This window comes from Macadamia integrifolia, chromosome 6 (assembly GCF_013358625.1).
Source record: "Macadamia integrifolia cultivar HAES 741 chromosome 6, SCU_Mint_v3, whole genome shotgun sequence".
Lineage (NCBI taxonomy): Eukaryota > Viridiplantae > Streptophyta > Magnoliopsida > Proteales > Proteaceae > Macadamia > Macadamia integrifolia.
Window position 1 is genome coordinate 5,978,839 of NC_056562.1, and position 21,037 is coordinate 5,999,875.

Sequence of the window (21,037 nt, forward strand, 5' to 3'; positions counted from 1 at the left end):
TCCTAATCATAATGGTTCTATAATTGCTGGGGCCCAATGGATCAATTGGTATCAGTTAAGCCCACATAAAATTCCTAACAATCTCCCACTTGGGCTACACTGATACTAATGTCTTTCCATTGACATCTGGCCAAATAATCCCAAGACTGAACATTACTCAAACAAACTTTGATCCAATCAAGAATCTCTATTGTTGAACAATAGTAAAAAATACACCTCAATATACGACATATAACTATCTACTGTTACAAACAACAGAAAATTATCCATTCAAATCGCATGGAAACATAGATATTAAGAATTGATATCATACCTGTGATCACATAAAATATACATTTCCTTATAGGTCCTTTCTTGATCAAAATATCAGTCTACCTTGAAAATCTCACAGGTAGAAAACTTTGATATTAATCAACACTTGGCAAACCACCTTTTTTTTTAATTAATATCTTACTTTGGCATACCGCCAGCCAATGGCTAACTGCCACTTCCATGGATTTAGGTTAAATACCACCATAAATCACAAACTTTGGTAAACCGCCTGTGGTTAATCACCACTACCATAGATTTATGTTAAATACTACCATAAATCACAACCTTTGGCAAACTACCTGTGGTAAACTACAACTTCTTTGGACTTAGGCTAAATACAGTCATACATCATAAATTCTGACAAAATATTATCAATTAACTTGACTTATCGTCAATTACTTTGGCTAAGCACTGCCAACAAACCTTAGCAGGCACAACTTTAAACTTTGACTTTTACTGACTTTAAACTTTGGTTGTCGCTACCATGATATATTTGGTTAAATGAGATCATAAAACTCCCACTAACCAAGCATATCAAAAACCTCAATAATACCAATGTCAGAAAACATGGCTCTTGAGTACTTTGTCGATAAACTTGAGTGACACCACATTTGGGCAAATGCCACATTTACCTTGGGAAACGCATAATTGAACTGAATGTATCACTTTGGTGGGTTTCACTCATTCCTATCATATTTTCCTCATTTGAGATAAATATATGTACAAAAGTGTATGCTTTAATGTGTTTCTTAATCAACTAGGGACAACACAAATAAATGAAACATAAATGTACATAAATAATTTAGAGAACAAGATTTAAGATAAAATCATTTCAAAATTGCTCCAAAATCATTATAAACTTAATAGGGTAATAAAATTGTTTCTATATCCATTCAGTTGTACTTTGATTCACAACAACACCAGTTTGGGTTATTTGAGAGCTAAAACCAGATCAAGTAACTCTAAAAATCTCAGGTATGAATCATACACACCAAATAACTAGGCTAAAAAAATTAATATGTACATCTAGCAGATAAACTACACAATAAATATACATCTAGTAGATAAAACACATAAGAGTCACAACCGTAACTACATTCCTATCCTTTGGGCTAAGAATGCACTGGTTCTCTCATAAACCCAAATTTACTGTGAAAATATAATTACTTTTATCACATATGGACTTAGAAACCTCTAAGTTATAGTCCTTTCCATACATGTATTTTCTTTAACTTGGGTGACATCACCTTTGGGCAAATGTCACCAATTTTATTGCGTTTGGAAAAACTATGAAAGAATAGGATGTGCCACTTTGGTAGATTTCATCAAATTCTTTCATAGCTTCCTAGAAATGTATCGTATAACATAAATTGTGCGGAAGCTCACACCTAGTTTAATTTTAATATATTTATCCATCATAGGGTGTTTCAAACAAAACATTCAAGTACAAAATGATATGAATATGAATTTACTATATATTTCAGCCATAAATAATTCTTCAATATGATGATAATAATAAATCAATACAAAACTCAAAATAATTCTTTTGCATGAAAAACAATATAGTACATTGAATTTATTCTCCCACTAGCAACCTAGTATACTGACCTTCTACTAGTAACATCCTCCCACTAGCAACCTAGTATACCGAATTTATTCTCCCACTGGTCGAGCCACATAAAACAACTTTAGATTCATACTTTTATCCTCCCACTTGGTTAGACTAGTCATAAATTAATCCATTTATTGGAGAACACAATTCGTTAAATATGACATACATATAAACTTGTTCACATAAACCCAAAAATAAAAGAAAACCAAACATTTATCAATTAATGTTCATAAATAAGTTTTCAAAGAACAATGTCAGTGTTTAAGAACTTGATATTGGATTGATCAAAATCGATACTAATCCAACCCAACCAATAATTGATCCAATCGGAATACAAAAAATAACACATTAAATAAACCTATAACCTATGGTAATAGTTATGAAACCCTTATCCACACTATTGCCATTGATCAACTGTCCATTACTTTTTAGGGTAAAAATCTTTGCTTTAAAAACATAATACCAAACTATTGATTTGGTTTTCCTAGTATAGAAAACTAGGTCTTTGAGGCATATTTAGACCACTATATTCTCAAGCCATTTTTAAAGACATTCAGTTTAATGGTTCAACTCAAGGAAGAATAATCCATTCAATATTTAATTAATCCATGTAACGTCAATAAAATTAAAACCAATATTACATCACTAACCATTAAACATAACCAGAGTATCAACCGAACTACATTCTCAACCTCTGGGTCTGGAATGCACTGGTCCACTGAAAAACATACAATGACCATGAGAGCTCTTCAACTTCGAAAATTACTGTCACTTTTGGATGAATAACAACTTCTAGGTTAAGGTCTGCTTAGAGTACACTTGCATTTATGCTTATCTTTGATAATGTCGCCTTTGGGCAAGCATTACCTAATTCCTGTCAATAATTTTCTATGTCTTTGAAAATAAGACAAAACTTTTGAGTTACAAACCTATTGCAGTAATCTCAAATTTTACTACTTTGGTGGGTTCCATCCATTTTACTGCAATAACTTACAACTACACCTGACAGCTTATATTTGTGAGTTATTTAAGCATAAACTAAATATCATTTAAATGTAAAAGAACAAGCATATAACTATTAACAAAATAAACATTACAATGCTCAATTATCAATTACTTTAAAAGTATCAATCGGAGCTACATTCCTGACCTTTGGGTCTGAAAAATACTAGTCAACTCAAGTCTCTCTGCTATTACTACGAGACTTCTTCTAACTTTTGAAAAGTACCGCCATCTTTAGATGGACAACGTCTTCTAGGTTGAGAAATTCCTATTCTGTTTTTCACTTGCTTTAACTTTAACTTTTCTTTGATAATGTCACATTTGGGTGAACATTAGCAATCTTGCTACCAATCATTGTTCTCTGTCTTTTCAAACAAAGAAGACATTTGATTTGTATTCTATTATAATAAGGTTGAACTTTACCACTTTGGTGGATTCCATCCAATCTTACTGCAATAGTCTACAAATTCATTCCGGCAGTTAAAAGTGGGATTGTTTAAGCATGAATAAAAATATTCATAAACAAAAGCATAAACTACATTACCAAGAATAAACAAGTTCATATTTTAATATGCAAGTAATGTATGAGTTGATTTTCTTTTATTTTTTCCAATTAATAGGAAAATTATAAAGAATCATTAACCACCCATACTTATAACTTATGCAAAATAGATCATAAAAGTTAATCAAAATTAGGCTCATAATATATCAAAACGAAGAGCACAAAAAACTAGACTCAACGTAAAAAATCAGGGTGAAAAATTCTTCACCGTTTGTCCGTACGAGCTATTTGAAATTATAAAAAAAAAAAAGATCAAAATCAATTTAGTTTCCCGAACCAACCGGTTCGGCCAAACGGTCTAATTCGGTTCGGGCATATTAGTTTCGGGTCAAAATCTGGGTCAATTGGTCAACGACCCAATCAACATTTGATCGAGTCAAATAGTGTGGGTCATGAGTTGACCCATTGCATACTGGGTCAACTCGGTAGGGTTTTCGAGTTGACCTGGCGATGACTCGTCGTCGGTTTTTTTTTTAATAAAAAAAAATCTCTTTCCTTCGGCAGCCAATTTCTAGTGGCACGTGCTGGCTCGTCCGGAGGTTTCTAGTGACTTGTGGCATACCACTGCGATTGTCTTCTCGTGCTCTACAATTTTTGTGAAGAAAATTTTTTCATACGAGATCTTTAAGCGATGGTAAAATTATGATTTTCATGATTTGGGATCCAAACCCTATATAAAATCAAATTTTTTTTTTAATTTTTCTTGATTCTAACACTATAAGGCTTGGCTCTAATACCAATTGTTGGGGATCCTTTACCATATTAAACATATGAATAACCCTATAGTTTTTTAGAATACAAGAATCATAAAAGATATTTAATCATGGGTATAGTTACTAGACCAAGATCAATAAAATACTTCCTTCATAGATCTTAAAATACATAACCATATAGATTTACCATATCTATAATAATCAATGAGACATCCATGACATGAACCATGAATGGAAATAGAGAAGTACCTGTGCAAGTTTAGAAGCCCCATGAGCATAAATCATGAACTTCTGTTCCATGTGGTTAAACATTACTCCCATGAAGATGACAATGACGAACTACGCAAGTGGAGTCTTTCTACTGAGATCTTCTATAGCCTCTTACTCTAGGATTTTCTCTCTTTTTGTGCACTTGCTCTTGTGAGAAAGCCGTGCTCCCAAAACCAATAAGACATTAAAGTAATGGTTGTAGGGATCGTCAGTATTCTATTTATAATAGAATCCCTAAAACCCTATTACACTCTCACAATGGAAAGAGTTAGGATTTTCCTAATTAGAGTGGATCTATTATTGCTTGGGCCCAATGGATCAATTGGTATCAGCTAAGCCCACATAAAAATCCTAACATTCTAAGCATAGTAAAATTGGACTAAAATGTAGAGTCCAAGCTTAATCCAATCTTAAAAAAGGGCAAGACTGTAAACTTAACCTATCCTTTAGCCTTTGGAATTGAGTGTTGGTTAAGAAAAACTAAGTAGAATGAGAAATCAAACAAAATATATTCAATAGCTTACCGTTCACAACATAAATTCTAAATAGTTGTTGGTTTTTTCCAATATCTCATATATTATAGTAGAATCTTTCGTTGCTTGTCTAAAATATTGAATCCAAGAAATTTGACTCTATTCAATTAATTAGAAGTTTGGGAACTTACCTTCATGGGTCACTAAAACCATCTCCATTTTGTTAGAAGAAAAAAAAAAGATAATTTAAAATGAACCTCTATGTATTTATAATGCAACTCACAATGATTACATGTTAAATGAATTACGTATGTTGTATGTCCAACATATAACGCACATTATATGTGGTGAGGTCGTTAGTTATTGAAACTCTCTCTTATACAGTCAGCAAGAATTTCATTTAATTCTCATAATAATTGTCCACGTATATATACAAATGGTTACAGGAAAGTGCAATGTTTTCTTTGATAGATTGTAAATGACAATCTGAGTATATCTTCACATTGGGATCTCTATTATGGCTAAATTTAACACCATTTGAAGATACAAGCTTCATTAATAATAACTTTAGCAACTTTGGTTTAACCTATAAGGGAAAAGGTTCCAACATGGTGAGCCATACAATGAAGATGGACTCTAAATCATGAAATGTGGCTATTCAAGTGGACGACTTCCAATCCAATGAATTTATATTACTAGAGAAGTGCTTCAACTTAGAAAATCCAATAAAACCTTCACCTTAGAAAAGGCAGACTCCCTTTCCGTGATAGGTAATGTAAATATCTTTGTCAGATAAGGAGGCTTGATCTATCTGACTAGGGTGGATGCAGTGAAAAAGGATAGGTTTGATTTTGGCGTTTCTCAATAACAATGTTATAGTCACTCGACTTTCCTCTCTTTAATAAAGAAGGTTTTTGTATTGGATTTATAGGATTAATTAATTACTCAGGCTGATTAAATAGGTGAGAGTCAAATTGCATGAACTGATTCGGTTCACTTTTATGTTTAGGGATATGCTGACCCAACCCATTATAGTTTAGGATTTTGGATGCAGGACAATATTATAAATACTGAGTTTCGGTCCTTATAGCCATTATTCATTATTCCCACTCACTTTACTATTAAAGTGAGAGAACCAAAGAGGTCTAAGGGGCTGTAACAGAAACATAGCCAAGAGAAAGAAACCGTGAATAATTGCATCTATCATTTTCAGCATACTAAGTGCAAAGGTACAAATCAATTATTTATGTTTTGATTCAATTTCGTGTTCTAATTGTCTGTATGAGAACCTCTTAGGGTTTATTGTGAAACACTAAACAGTCTAACAAGTGATATCAGAGCAACCCATATGGATCTAGAATCAATTAATAAAATATATTCTTAATCTAGAATGTACAGAACCATTGAGTTTGTGGAGATTCTCCATTAGAAAGAACCTTAGTTTTTAGAGAATTTATTTTTCCCATACTTTAAAACCTGCAAGTTGCAGATGGTGGCTGAGAGGAAGAGAAAGAGAAAGAGAAAGATATGGTAGGACTTTTTGAAGCCCAATGTTAAAATGTCCCTTTGGCCCCTATTGTTTTAAATTGAAACATAATGGACTTGCTCCAAATGCATAATCTATTAGGAAAAGTTTTGTTTTTAAGTAATTTCTTATTGGACTTAAGTCATATTAAGTCATGAGCTGGGTCTACTTCTTAAGTAATTTAGTAATGGGCTAAGCCCATATTCTATGTTAATTACTGAAGTCATCAATATTGAGCTTAGACCCATTGATTTAAATGAATTGTTATGGTTCAAGTGAACCAAATCATGTGGTTCACATGGTTCAACCCAAACCAAACAAATCAAAATCAGACTGCCCAAACACAATTGGTTCAATTCGACCGGACCATGGCTTGAGTGGTCTAGTCGACCCGAATATTCGAGTTGACCGGCGTTAACCAGGAAGATAAAAAAAAAAAAAAAAAAAAAAAGAAACCTCTTAAGGGTTTATTTGGATCTTGGTTTTTTTGGGTTTTAATTTAAGCTGATTTAAACATCAATTTAAGGGTCTTTTAAGTCCAAATTGAAATCCATTTTTTAACATTGGATTCATTGTTTTGGGTCATATTTAGTGGTCTAATTTGTTCTATGATAAGTTTATATGAAATTTTATATCATATTTGTATTTAGTCATAGAACTAAGAGGCCATTAATAATGTTTTGAACAATGATTATGTTATTGGTCACTGTGGGATTGTGAAGGGTTTTATCACTTGAAATGAGTCTCATTTGGTAATGGACAGTATTCAAATAATGTCCAATGAGGTTTCTAAGATTTAAATCAATTCTATTAAGAATCCCAAGGTCTTATTAATAATAAAATACAATTGGTCATTATGATGTCATTTTATCATGTACTTGGGATGTTATGGATAAATATTTAATTAGTCAAATCAATGGGAGGATGGATTTCTGTACTCTAAAATTTTTTATATGGTTCAACTAGTGGGAGAATGTTTAGTATTCTGGGTTGTTTTCAGTACAAGAAATTGGGACTTGGATTTTTTTTTTGTTCAATAATTGTTTTGGAACAGTTCATAGTGTTTTGTTTTTGTTCTCTAGTGACTTCAAAATTGTCTTTATGTTTATGCTAGATTCTGCATTGATTTATCATTACCATGATATTGAAAAATTATTTATGAATGACATAGGTAGAAAATTATTGGGATTTTATGCTTACAAATCATATTTAGAACACCCTATGATAAATAAATATGTTGGAATTAAACTGGGTGTAACCTTCCGCACACTCTTAGTTGCATAGTAAATTTTCAGGAAACCATGAAAGAGTGGGGTGAAATCCACAAAAGTGACACATCTTATTCTTCCATGGTATTTTCTGAGATAATAAAGTTGATGACATTTGTCCAAATGTGATGTTACCTAAGTTCAAGAAAATGATAGTAACCTAGAGTTTTCTAAGCCCAATGGTAAGGGGATCTCGAAAATTATTGTTTTTTCACAGTAAATGTGGATTTATAAGAGGATAAGTACATTCTTAGCTCAAAGGATAGGAATGTAGTTACGATTGTGACTCTTGTATAGTTTTTGTTGTCCTAGTGATACATTTAAATGTATGTTCATATATATAAAGATATATATATATCTCTAATGGAGAAAACATGATAGGATTAAGTGAAATCTACTAAAGTGCTACATTCAATTTGATTGTGTCTTCATCAACAGTAAATGTGGCATTTTCCAAAGGTGAAATCATCAAAGTTTATGGGCATTCAATTTAATTGTGTATTTCTTAACAGTAAAGGTAACATTTTTTCAAAGGTGATGTCATCAAGGTTTGTAAATAAATATTCACATGTTAGGAAGGGACATTGAATTAAGAGTTCTTTTACCTAAAGGTGATTGAATTTCTGAACGTTGATGTTCTTTTCACAACTAAGAGCAGTAAATTTCTGACCCAAAGGATATTGATACAACTCCAGTTGTAATTCTTAGTCATTGATAGGATGTTGGCATGCCTCTTACAAAGGCTTTTCCAGTGAGAGTGCTCAAAGATTATGTTTATAAAATTAGTACTATTGAGTTTTTTATATGCTTGGTTAATGAGAGCTTTGCTTCTTGTTGATTATTTTATTTGTTTTGATACTTTAGTCCACATTGGGCATATTTTAATAGATTATATAGTTATGTTATTCATCTGATTTTAGTATTTATCTTATGCAAAGTTATCAATTTCTTTATTGATTCTTGAATGGCTTCATTTGTACATAGTTTATAGGCAGTAATTGCCACAGTTATAGGCAATGTTTGCCACAGTTTAAAAGGCAATGTTTGCCACAGTTCAAAGACCTTGTTTGCCATAATTTATAGTCAGAAGCTACAGTTAGATACTAACCACAAATCAAAGGCGATTTGCCTAGGGGTGCAAGTTTGGCCCCGAGAGCCGGTCAGACCCTGAAATTTTTGATGAGTCAAGGTTAGGGCGGGTAAGGGTTGATGTCTTTGGTCCGCCTAGTCCACCATGAACCTAGCCCTAATTGTTTTACCTTGACTTTTGACCCTGATTTTTGTCTATGATGACCCTGGTTGTGACCCTGATGTTAACACTGAATTTAACCTAATTTTATATATCATTTGACATTGAATCATTGACACCTCAAAACTTCTAATATATCTTCTCACTGATCTCTCTTGCTTTTTTTACAAAAAAAAAAAAAAAAAAAAGATCTCTCTTGCTTTTCTTACCAAGAAAAAAAAAAAAGAAGATATTTTGCTCTTTGTGTCTCTGAGGAATCACAGAAGTTCTTTGCGTCTCTGCGTTCTTTGGATTTTTTGTTTTCTTAGGATGTTCTCATCTTTATTAAACATGACAAGGGTTCTGAGATCTTCAGATTGTTTGCCTTATTAGGATTGTCTCTTTGTTTATCATGACAAATAATCGAAATTTTTTAGATTATTTACTTTCTTAGGATGATCACCTCTTTGTTTACTATAATAGTTGAAGTTATTTGTATTGTTTGAATTTTTGCTTTAGGATGTTCTCCTCATGACAAGTAATTTGTAACTTTATATTTTTATCTCCTCTTTATTATGGATATTTTTTATTTTTAAGTTATTTCATATTTTGCAGGGTTAGGGTATACCCAACCCTTTATGGTAAACCAAGGTTAGGGTCAATCAGGGTCAGTGACAGGGTCATCCCAGCCTGACCCTGAGAAATCAGGGCCAATTAGGGCGGGTAAGGGTTGAGCTGAACCCTGAAGGGTAGAGCCAGGGTTGAAGTTTTGCGGCCCTGAGTTAGGGTCAGGGCGGGTTTGGGCCCAGTTAAGGGGACTCAGGGTTGGGCTAGGGTTTTATGAAACCTAGCCCAACCCGGCCTTGTTGCACCCCTAGATTTGCCACAGTAAAAGTTAATATCACAGTTAATGGCCTACCTGAAATGACAACAGTAATATTTGAGGATATGTCACATTTTCCATGTTAGTATCCGACAGAGATTTGTGTTGATAAATTTATTTATGTTTGTAATGACAAAAAGTTATATGTTGTATATTGAGGTGCATCTTCTGTTGTTGTTCGATATGAGTAATTTTTCAACTGAATCACAGTAAGAGTGGTTAATGTAATGAGAATCTATGTCCACACTAATTTAAAAACATCATTATAATTAATGGGAGAGGGATAGGTATGCCGCTGATATCAAGTATGCTAGCGGATAGCACCAATAGGATCACATGATGAAGTATCATTCAGGAAGGATATGAGGGTCATTTCAGAAAAAGGGAAGAGAGAGATAGACACAATGGGTGCTAGCATACTTGATATTGGTAGCATACCCACCCTTTTCCCATAATTAATATAGCCTAAGTGGGAGATTGTTGGATTTATGGGTTTAATTAATTATTCAGGTTGATTAAATAGGTGAGAATCAAGTTACATGAACCAGTTCGGTCCATTCTCAGGTTTAAAGATATACTGGCCAACCCATTGTGGTTTTAGATTTTGGGTGCAAGAGAGTTATAAATACTGGTCCCTACAGCCATTATTCATTCTTTCCCACTTTACCATTAAAGTAAGAGAACCGAGGAGGTCTAAGCGACTATAGAAGATCAATAGCCAAGAGAATGAAACCGTGAAGAACTGTATCGATCGTTTTCAACATAATATGTGCAAGGTACAAATCAATCATTTATATTTTGATTCGACTTCGTGTTTTAGTTGTATGTATAGGAGCCTATTACTATTAGGGTATGTTGTAAAACCCTAAACGTCTAACATCTTGTGCCTTATCAAGTTTGCTGTGAAATCCGACCCGGAGTTTGAACTTGACTTTTTTGGTACTACAACTGCACCTGAAGGACAAATTGAGAGCGAAGCAGACACAACCATTGATTCAAAAGCCTTACCTTGACAAGGACAGATTGAGAGTGAAGGCGGACACAATTATTTCAAAAGCCTTACCTTGACATGCCGTGGCTCTCGAACTTTTGGCCATGAGTATGGGATTATGCATTCGATAGAGTAATCAGGGTTGTGCCAAAACGTACCTGAAATGGAGATTTACCACCAAGAACACAAGTTGGTAAATGGTTTATTAAAAACAGAGCTATAGAGAATGCTTCAAACCAAAATTGCGAAGCAACTTTACATTGGAACATCAATGTCTGTCCAGTTTGGGTGACATGAAGATGGTTACGATCAACATTACCATTTTGTGTTTATGTGTGAGGGTAGGAAGACCATAAATAGATACCATGTGTGGCCAAATATGTTTGAATGGATGATCAGTGTGCTTACAAGCCCCTTTAGTTTTTAAACAAGAGATACTAGACTTGAACAGATTTAAAATAAGCAGTTTAAAGTAATCAAATTGCTTCAAAACATAACACTAATGAGCAAGAGGAAAAATCCATGAATATCAACTGTAATCATCAACAAATAACAGTGGCATATATTTGGCTGAGAAGAACACAGTATAGCTGTTTGGTGCACCAGGAACAGTTATTATCCATCTTTGTACAGAACTGCGGATCAAATCACCAGAATAGTTGTTCAAACATCAAGCATGGCTTTCTCAAAGAAAAAAAAAACCAGAAAATTGCAGTGGAATGAACAGAAATGAGAGTGATACACCAGAAATCATACATTTATGGATCACCTCACATTAAACAACACAAAAAACTAGCGAATCCATCCTGTCAATTCTGGTGCCCACAGAGGCTCCGAAACTCAAGTGAGATTTCAATTTCATACAGTTCTTTTTCCTAAGAATGACTACAGAGAACATCAGCAGCAGAGGTTTTTTTATTATTCCAAGAAGTTTCTAAAGCTTCGAACTTCCTTTCAGAAGCATAACTAGACCAAGCAGGCAAGCACACCAGTAAAGAAAGTGCGATCATCAACAAGACCAAGCACGAGACAACGCAAAATATAGGCGCTAACACCAATGGAAGCGTTAATGAGACATAACATGGATTATAAGGTATCAATGTTGTAATAAGGAAGAAATGCTTTGGAAACATCAAATTAGATAAGAGCACTCACTTTATTTTGAATTTGAAACATGCCCTTTCTATCAATTATGTATCATTAGTGTGATATTTTTCAAAATTTTTTTTTTTAATGTAAAATACTACTAATAATTTCATAAAAAGGGGGGATCGTGTAATAATGTAGACAATATTTTCCCATAATTTTAATTTTGTGATAAACATAATCTTTACTATCCGATTCTCATGTATCACAAATTGCAACCTCCCCACCGATATTATCTCTTGCAGTTTCTCAGTTTATCCAGCAGAGAAGATGGGTGTGGATTTTCATCATCAACATCTCGGTGATGGCTGTGGTGTCTGTTAGCTCCAACTCCTCGACCATTTCACCACCAATGTCAATTGGAATGTGAATGTTTCAAACATCACCTGTGAGACCCATAATAATTCCATTGTTGATTAAACGACCAAAAAAACAGCATTCATATTGGGTTGGGGGGGGGGGTGTGGATTACCTTTATTATCTCAGCAATGTGAGTTTGAAAATTTTAACACCTTTTCATTGAATTTTCTGGGATTTTTTTTTCAGGGATTCTTCCTTGATCCTGAAAGATTTCATTTGTAGTACACCTCCACACCCCCCCCCGCCCCCCAAAAAAAAAAAAAAAAAAACACACGCGCTCGCGAAGGGAGAATACCTGGAGGCTATAGACCTGTTCAGAGAAGGGTGGTGTTGCTAAAGATCTGAAGCCGATTAAACAGAATTACAGCACTTTATCAGGGATATGATAACTGCCCATGGGAATCAGAATGGTCCTCACCAGAATTTGCTTGAGAATCTGCCCCACCAAATTACATGCAACCTACAGCTTTACTGTTCTACCCGGTGGAACAAGGGGTGTTCTCGGTGCCATACTTGGAGGTGGTCATAATTTTTGCAGCTTGTCAAGGACAAAAAAATCAATTTTTTTCCTTCACAACCATAGGTGTAGGGGGAGGTATATAGATTTTACTGTATCCACATGAAAAAAGAGCCATGGAATTCAAATCTTCTTCCAATAAATTAGTACAAGAATCAAGGGAAGACAGATCTACATGAACTCAACATCCTCTTCCTGTAGCTCCAAAACAATGGTAGCAAGGGCAAGTCTATAGGATGTGGATCTCAGATTCCTAACCAATACAAATATCTCCGGCCTCCTTTGCTTCTTTGGAATCTTATCCCATTGTTCCCCTCTCAACCATGCAAGCTGGGTTGCCTCACATAGAGCCTCTGCTACTGGTTTTCCGCTGCACAGAAGAAAAATCCAATAAAATATAATAAATAACTGAATTAATATATGTTACAGCCATGTTGAACCTATCTGTACATAGTTCTCCAAATGGAACATACAAGTGCATTTCCAAATCATTCAAATGATTCTTTTGAAAAAGTGTTCGCTAAGTTGGTAGAATTATGAAATCTTTACACCTGGTAGAGGTTCCAGGCCCAAAAAAATGTATATATTTCTAGATGATACAACCAGGATGATACATAACATAGCCAAAACAGATATGTTGGTTTGGTTGGACTGCTATCTCACATGTACATGATATGGAGACACTGTAGTTTATTCTATAAAATACCTTAAGCGGCAATGCCGTAGAATATCAAGCATCTTATAATGTAACAGACCCATAATATAATAGCGAGAAAATCCCTTCAGGGTAAACCAATGAAAACTCAATGAGAGAAAGAAACACCTTAAGAGTTCCAAAACATTTGGATGATGATGACTGACCAAAACTTTAATTTTCAAAGGAATTGCAGTATAAAAAAAATATTAACAAACCTTCCATGGACAAACCCAGTTGTGACAAATCCAATAGGCCACCTGTAAGATTCCCTGGCAACAGTGTCATCTGGCATTTGAAGATCCCACAAGCCACAAGGTTCTTGCTTGAAGTAAGATCTTAGTGATGACTGGGAGATTTGAAGTCTTGCATCCTCCTCTGATCTGCATCAAACACACATGGATTCTTAGTTACGAAGGATATTTGGTTTTAGGAGTTTAGCCACGTAGGGTATTTGGCTTCCCAAATTGAGTTGTTCTTAGTTTCTTAGTAAAGTGTTTCTAACTTCTAGGAGTCTTTTCTTATTTATATGCTTGTATCTACTAAGATGGCAGATTTGAGAATGAACCGAAAAGTTGAGTTTTGTGACCGACTGCAGAGCTGGTGTTTGTGCAATCTCACCCCCACCCCCTTTCCCCTTTCTTCCCTGCTTCCATGGCCTTCCTTCTCATCCTGTTCATCATCTTCACCTTATATTTCTCTCTTTGTTACTCCGTGTTTCATCTACCCTTCACCTCATTCTGTGGCCCTGTTCTGTCTAACGTGATTTTAACCCGAGTGTTAGCATCGATCTCTACTGTTTGTCTTTGGATTACTTTTAGATTTTAAGAAATCATACCTGTGATAGAAATGACCCATCCTGGACAGTTTCAAGTTATGGTTTGATCCCTGCCGGAAGTTATAACCAGAACATTAAATTGATCTCTGGATTCTGCCAGTCCAGTTTCAGATTCTTTGTAGTAGCTCTCATGCAGCTGAACCAAGAGATTATTGTGCGGAATCCATAAGTTCGCAAATAATCAATCTCCACCTAAAACCCTAAATCGATTCGATATCCAGGGAGGAAGAAATCCACTTCGAACCAGTCTTCCCTGCTGCTGGTTCTGGTGGGGGAAGGTTAAAGGAGATGCATTCATGGGTTATTTCTAAGCTTTATATTATCCTTGTTTCCAAAACTGCCCATTCCATCTTAGGTTTATCCTAATTTTACATATTCTATAACCCCTTTCAAGTATGTTCCCATACAATAAATCCTATTCCTCACTATATCCTATCCAATTAAGTTACCCAATAGCACCTTTAAGATTCTGTTTCATTACAAGATTGTCACTTTACCTTTGAAACTTTGATATACTTACAGAGCTGGAATTGTTTCCTGCATTTGAGTTATCTAGTGCTTAGGTGGGCCCATAGCAATCCCAAACAAGGTTCCAGAACTCCAGGATCGCATCAATTTGGTACCAGAGCAAATCTGGCCATGGATTCCTTTGTGTTCAAGACTCGAGTTTGTTTGGGTCGTAGACAAGGAACAGTTAGCCCTCGTCTGCGTGATTCTATTTCAAAAGGAGTATTTTTCAATAGTGGGGGAATTGATGCAGGAGCACTACACTGAGCCAGTTTGGGAACCCAGATCAAGAATGGTCTTGTAGGATAATTAGATATTTATTTTCTTTAGGATGATTGCAATATTTTATTTTTTTAGAAGTTTAGCTACGCTGGATTTTGGTTTCCCATATTGAGTTGTTTGCAGTTTCCTAGTTAAGAGTTCCTAATTGTTAGGAGTCTTTTCTTATTTATATGCTTGTATCTACTAAAGATGGCAGATTTGAGAATGAATTGAACCTTCCCCTCTTCCCTGCAGCCTTACCTTCCTTCTCATCCTTTCCTTCTTCACCTTATATTCATTTCTTTATTATTCCATGTGTTTCATCTATCCTTCCAGAAGTTCTATAACCAGAACTTCAAATGTGATCTCTGGTTTCTGCTAAGTCCAGTTTCAGATTCTCTGTAATAGCTCTCATGATGCTGAACCAAGAGAGTATTTGTGGAATCCATAGGGTTGCGAGTAATCAGTCCCCACCTAATACCCCAAATCGATAGGATATCCAGGGAGGAAGAAATCTGCTTCAAACCAGTTCCTCCTGCACTGGTTCGGTTGGGGGAGGGTCCAAGGGGATACATTCATGGGTTATTTCTAAACTTTATTTTGTTCTTGTTTCCAAAATTGTCCCTTGCCCATCTTTGTTTAATCCCAGTTTATCCATATTTTATAAACCCTTCCAAGTTTGTCCCCTCACAATAAATCATATTCCTCATTATACCATTTCCTATTAAGTTACCCAATATCACCTTTAAGATTCTGTTTTATTACAAGATTGCCACTTTCCCTTTGCAACTTTGATATTATTACAGAACTGCCATTATTTCCTGCATTTGAGTTATCTAGAGCTTGGGAGGCCCATAGTGATCCCAAACAGGGTTTCTGAGCTCCGGGATCACATCACAGCTCCCTAAGAAATATGGTTTAGTTTTAATATGCTACTGAACTTTATATTATACTTGTTTCCAAAACCATTAATCTCAGAACAGGGTGGTAAGGAGACTGCAGGATAAAAAAAAAAAAAAAAAAAAACATTGACCATGATAAGCTAATTCATTTTTATAAAAAATAATTAAATCAAAAGCATAGAAAAGTTATTTGAACTCCCTCCTCTCTAATCTGAATTTTATTTGAGGCACATAGAACAAGCCTCAATATCCAAGGCATGAACATCAAGTGTGACTTTGTGAGGTATGAAGCTCAACCTCAAGGGCTTGATTTTCTTTTATTATGCCTAATGAGTCCTTGAAACTAACCCTGATGATAGCCTCAATGGTTTGAGGCTCTTAACCTATGCCTAATGGAAGTTATCCCCATCAATAAAGTCTAGGACAATCACTAGAAAACATAATATCTTCATATTGCCACCCAGAAAGTAAGAATGTAAAATGGAAGGGAAAACATTTTGTTATACAAACACTCAAGAGGAATAACTGGAGCTTAAGCTAACCTGGATGTCAATAATTCTAGATCAGTGAAACGAGGTGCACAAACAACAGCACCCTCTTCGAAAACACCTTCCTTGTAAGCATGGAGACGAACTCTGAGGAAACATAATTTCAGGTCAAGAGGTAGCAGGATGGTTGGAGACAACATAAATTCGCTTTCATCTTTCATCACCTTAGAGAGAACTTTTCCATCCTTTAATGCATCGGGGTATAACGGTAAATTACTACCATGGACTCCATTCAAGTAGCTACTCAATTCGCAGGATGTCCTTGCAACAAACCCTTCAAAGGATGAACCCTCTTTCCCACCAAATGTGGACTCACAATATCTAGCATCCGACTCTGGCAACGAGTTGCTTGGCACTATTTCTCCACTGAACATTTGACTGTTGAGGTTTTGAATATCTTGTATTGTAGTGGATTTAACCTTGATTGTCAACTTGACACAACACCAAGGCGGGGGAATAGGAACTCTTAAAGGTCTCATGGCAACAGGTCGGAGTTCCGCTTTTTTGTCAGCAGTTGCTGCCTCAGTAGTCATGAAGCATGTGTAGGCCTTACACTCAGGAAAATCATAAGGGAAGGAAGGCAAGCCAACCTGCAGAAAGGAACAGTATGTTACCTACAAATGCTTGGAACTTGGAAGTAACAATTAAAGCCTGTAAACAGTTCAGCTATATGCACTAACATCACATGCGATCCAACGTTTTTCTCTCAGGCCAACACCACGAGGCCCATGGGAGACAAGGGGCACCCAGAAGGCCTTGACCCAACTTAAAGGGAGAATGATAGACCACCTGCGAGAAACGTAGATATGGAACAAAAATGAATCATCAGTTCATTCGCAGTTTGACATTATGATTATTCAATGTCACAAGTGAATTCAGTTCTTGTGAAGCCCAAATGAGGTAAAATAACTTCCATGAATTATAAAAAGCAATGCTTGGGGGTGATACAGAGAGAGGTGGGAACACGTAGTAGAGAACAGAGGAATAGAACATCATATTGCTATATTCCAAATAGTAGGAACACAAGAATGTAGCACAACCCATGTTTTAGTATGAATCTAAATTTCCTTCACAGTTTACAGTCTCTGTTACTCATTTACAAAGACAGAACAGACACAAGGGCTGTATTACAATATGAGCTCCGCCTTTTTGCAGGATTCAAGAAGGGGTGGAATGGAGGTGGTCCAAACCTCTGGCATTTCTGCCCAAAATTGACACATTTATATTCAATCCATATCTTCATCCTAGCAGCCAGATTTTTTACTATCACAGTAAATGACAGCCCCTATATAGAACAGACAACTGGCAAAAATTGGGTTAAATGAGTCACAAACTAAGCATTCAGAGGAACACATTTTCCCTGTCTTGTTAATACTAAATTGAATCAACACACAGTTGGTTGATAACCAAAAGCACAAATTATTATAAGAAGAAGCTATCTCAAAAATGAGAATATACAATCTTAAGAGTGTACAGCGTACCATGGATCCTAATTCCTAAGTAAGCATAGCTACCATAAAGGTTCACCAGGAAATTAGATGAAAATAAATCAAACAGACAAAAGGAGTTCCATACAGCTATTTTTTTTTTAACATATTGGAAAACAAAAGAATAAATGGAAACCCCAAATTTGAATAAATCCAATTACAAATGGAAACAACAGAGGCAGAGGAGGAAATTACTTACCCTATACAAGAATCTTTTAACAGCAAAATAGAGCAAGATCTAGAAGACTGCCCCATCTTTTCACTAGTTCCTATCTCTGAGGGTGTATAATCAAGGTTAAAGAAAGCCAAACGCTGGTTATGTTTTTCCATGCAAAGAATACTGTCCTCAAGAGGATGGTTCATCCCATTGCCAGCTTCCCACAAATCCTTGCTGTCAGAGAGGAAACAACTATTTTCTTCAGGTTTCAACCACAGTGATGAGAGTATCTCTTTGTTGTTTGAAAATTCGGTCGATGCTGCTAGCTGTTTAGATTCATCCTTTGACACATCATCCTGGAAACTACCAGTTACTTCTGAAACATGTTCAGTCCTTTTCATTGGCAGATCACGAGGATCATGTACATTCAAAGATAAAATTGCATGAGGAGGAAGGTGCTCCCCATGCTCAAGGATGAAATTCTTCTGAAGTTGAGAGTCCGTCACAGCCTCCAGAGCCAAGCATTTCCTCAATGAGAGATCAGTCTCTGAAATACTGCAAAGAATGTTAATTCTGCACCTATTTGCATCTAAATTTAGTATGATAAGATATAGGTTCTACTTTTGGAAAATGCAACTCACCCAGTAGTGGGATGTAATGTCTTCAGAAGAACTTGCATTGCCTTCGATCCCATAACTTCTAATTTCCCCATTTGACCCTCACGTGAAAAACAACTAACAGAGTTGCCAGTCTCATCCATCTGAAATATAGAAGTGTTACAAAGTTTATAACCTTACAGAAACATATAACCAAAAAATGCCAATCCACCAAATCAGTAAATAACTTAGCACCATATGGTAGACAAGATTTAGTATTTTCCTGCTTTAAGTATCATATTTTCAGTCCAATAATTTACAAACTTAGAGAAAAAACATATAAGCACTAGTTTCACGAAAAGCTATTCAAAAGGTCCAGAATGGAAGAAACTTAAATAAGGGTAAGAACAGAGACTAAATTTTCTAGGATGTACCAACTTTTGACAGGCAAATTTCAGAGCATCATATCCTTCAACAAATGCTGCAGCATGTATCCATATCCATAGCTGGCGAAATGAAGACTTGCAAGGACCATTCTGTGACTTGCTATCTCCATTAGAGGTAAGGTCCTCTGCAATATCAAGTCTTTGCCTACTTAACGGCCGCCACATGTAGGTCACTGGGGCAACCAGTTGAGAGTTAAGTACCCCAATATGGTGAAGCTGCAATAGGCAGCAAGGTCAAAACAAACTGTTATGTCATTCTCATTGAACACGTATGAAACAAACATATGACATTATCTTCACCAAAAGAAACCTACCATAGCCCTTCCATAACTAACCCCAGAAAGCACAGAATGGGACACTTCTTCTCGGAGAAGAGATGGGGATGGCACCAAGGCCATCCTTAAAATTGATAGCAATGAATCCTGAGAGAAAGGGGGGAAAAAAGAAAAAAATTAATGTCATTGGGTTACAGAATCTATTAGATCATCCGTATTCTGTCACAAGTAAGCTAATATCAAGTAATCTAACTAAACAACAAAGCAAAGCAGCTTATTTGTCAGTCTAACTAAAAAAGAGCAGCCATTATACATGAAACACTAATATCAAAACTCATTTTTACATATAAAGTATAGAACATAAATATGGGCAAGTAAAAAGGATGAATATGCCTGCCTCTGGACCCTCCAGTTGGACAGCAGAATAGTAGCTCGCATCATGTAAGAGTGCTCCATGTTTGAACCTCTTCAATAGAGCCCTTGATCCCCTTCCCCTACATCACATAAACCGTAATGAATAAGGAAATAAACGTTGTGTGCTCAAGATTCTATTATCATTGGGGCAGGCCAATGACCATAAAGATACACAATATAATTTCACCATGATGTGAATATAATAGCTCCAAACACAAGCCATAATATCAGAAGAATAGAATCATTGGGGTACATATTCTCAAATTTGTTATGAATGTTATTAATTCATTGCACATGTTGATGGTAGGTAAACACTCATCAGATTTTCATTGTTCAGATTTTGTTACTCAAAAGAGAATATGGTGCTATTGCAAGAATTACCTTCCTTGCAATCCCAAAGGAAGATGGAATCCCCATAGCTTCGTCATAGCAAACCGCTTCGCATGCCACAGGTGAGTCCTCAACCTCTTCGTTCCATCTCCCGAAGTACAGAATCCGGACTCAAGATTTTTCCTAAGTTCAATTCTCCTTCGAACTCTACGCGGAACCTTCTTCTGATCAATCTCAGACGTCGAAGCCTCGTTTCGATCGATTTGCCCCAATTTCCTCTTGTTTCTCGATCTATTCTTCGTGATCCGGTTGTCGTAACCAGTTGTTCTTCTTCTCCTGTCCCGTCGAGAGCGAAAATCATTGTGTAATCGATTCGAAACAATGGAGTGCAAGGCTTCAAGCTCCGGTGCTCGAGACTCCGCAAATTTCTTCACGTTTAGGGTCCGAGGAGGCAGAGTCGCAGATGTTTGAGATTTTTTTCTTCCCTCGGCTGCCATTGAAGCACTAAAGAACTCGAATTTTAACTTCCAAGTGGAACTGGAACTGGAACTGGAACTTTTCAGCTTCTCGCTTCTTCGCTTCTCAGCAGTTTTCTCAGTTGCACTGCAAGGTTCCTCTAAAACCCTGGCATGCTAAATCGCTTAAACCTTGATGGATGGACGAACCGCCATATTCGATCAATCTGACCGGTCAAACCGTATTATAAATCTTAACACTAGG

At 35.8% G+C, this 21,037-nt stretch overlaps 1 protein-coding gene across 2 annotated transcripts; it reads right to left on the minus strand.

The window, feature by feature from the left end:
• Positions 1-12,959: 12,959 nt before the first annotated feature.
• LOC122080631 (ribonucleases P/MRP protein subunit POP1) lies at positions 12,960-20,940 on the minus strand. Of its 2 annotated transcripts, none has more exons than XM_042647428.1 (10): positions 20,369-20,940; positions 19,971-20,067; positions 19,613-19,720; positions 19,287-19,514; positions 18,898-19,016; positions 18,299-18,811; positions 17,293-17,401; positions 16,607-17,202; positions 13,775-13,939; positions 12,960-13,232 (listed from the first exon to the last, which is right to left on the minus strand). In XM_042647428.1, exons 1-10 carry the CDS (start codon positions 20,812-20,814, stop codon positions 13,034-13,036), a joined length of 2,580 nt encoding a protein of 859 aa, XP_042503362.1. In that variant the 5' UTR covers positions 20,815-20,940; the 3' UTR covers positions 12,960-13,033. The 2 variants fall into 2 exon arrangements, with proteins under 2 accessions (XP_042503362.1, XP_042503361.1); XM_042647427.1 differs by lacking the exon at positions 12,960-13,232 and having other exon boundaries at positions 13,805-13,939; positions 16,607-16,699; positions 16,777-17,202; positions 20,369-20,935.
• Positions 20,941-21,037: the final 97 nt, after the last annotated feature.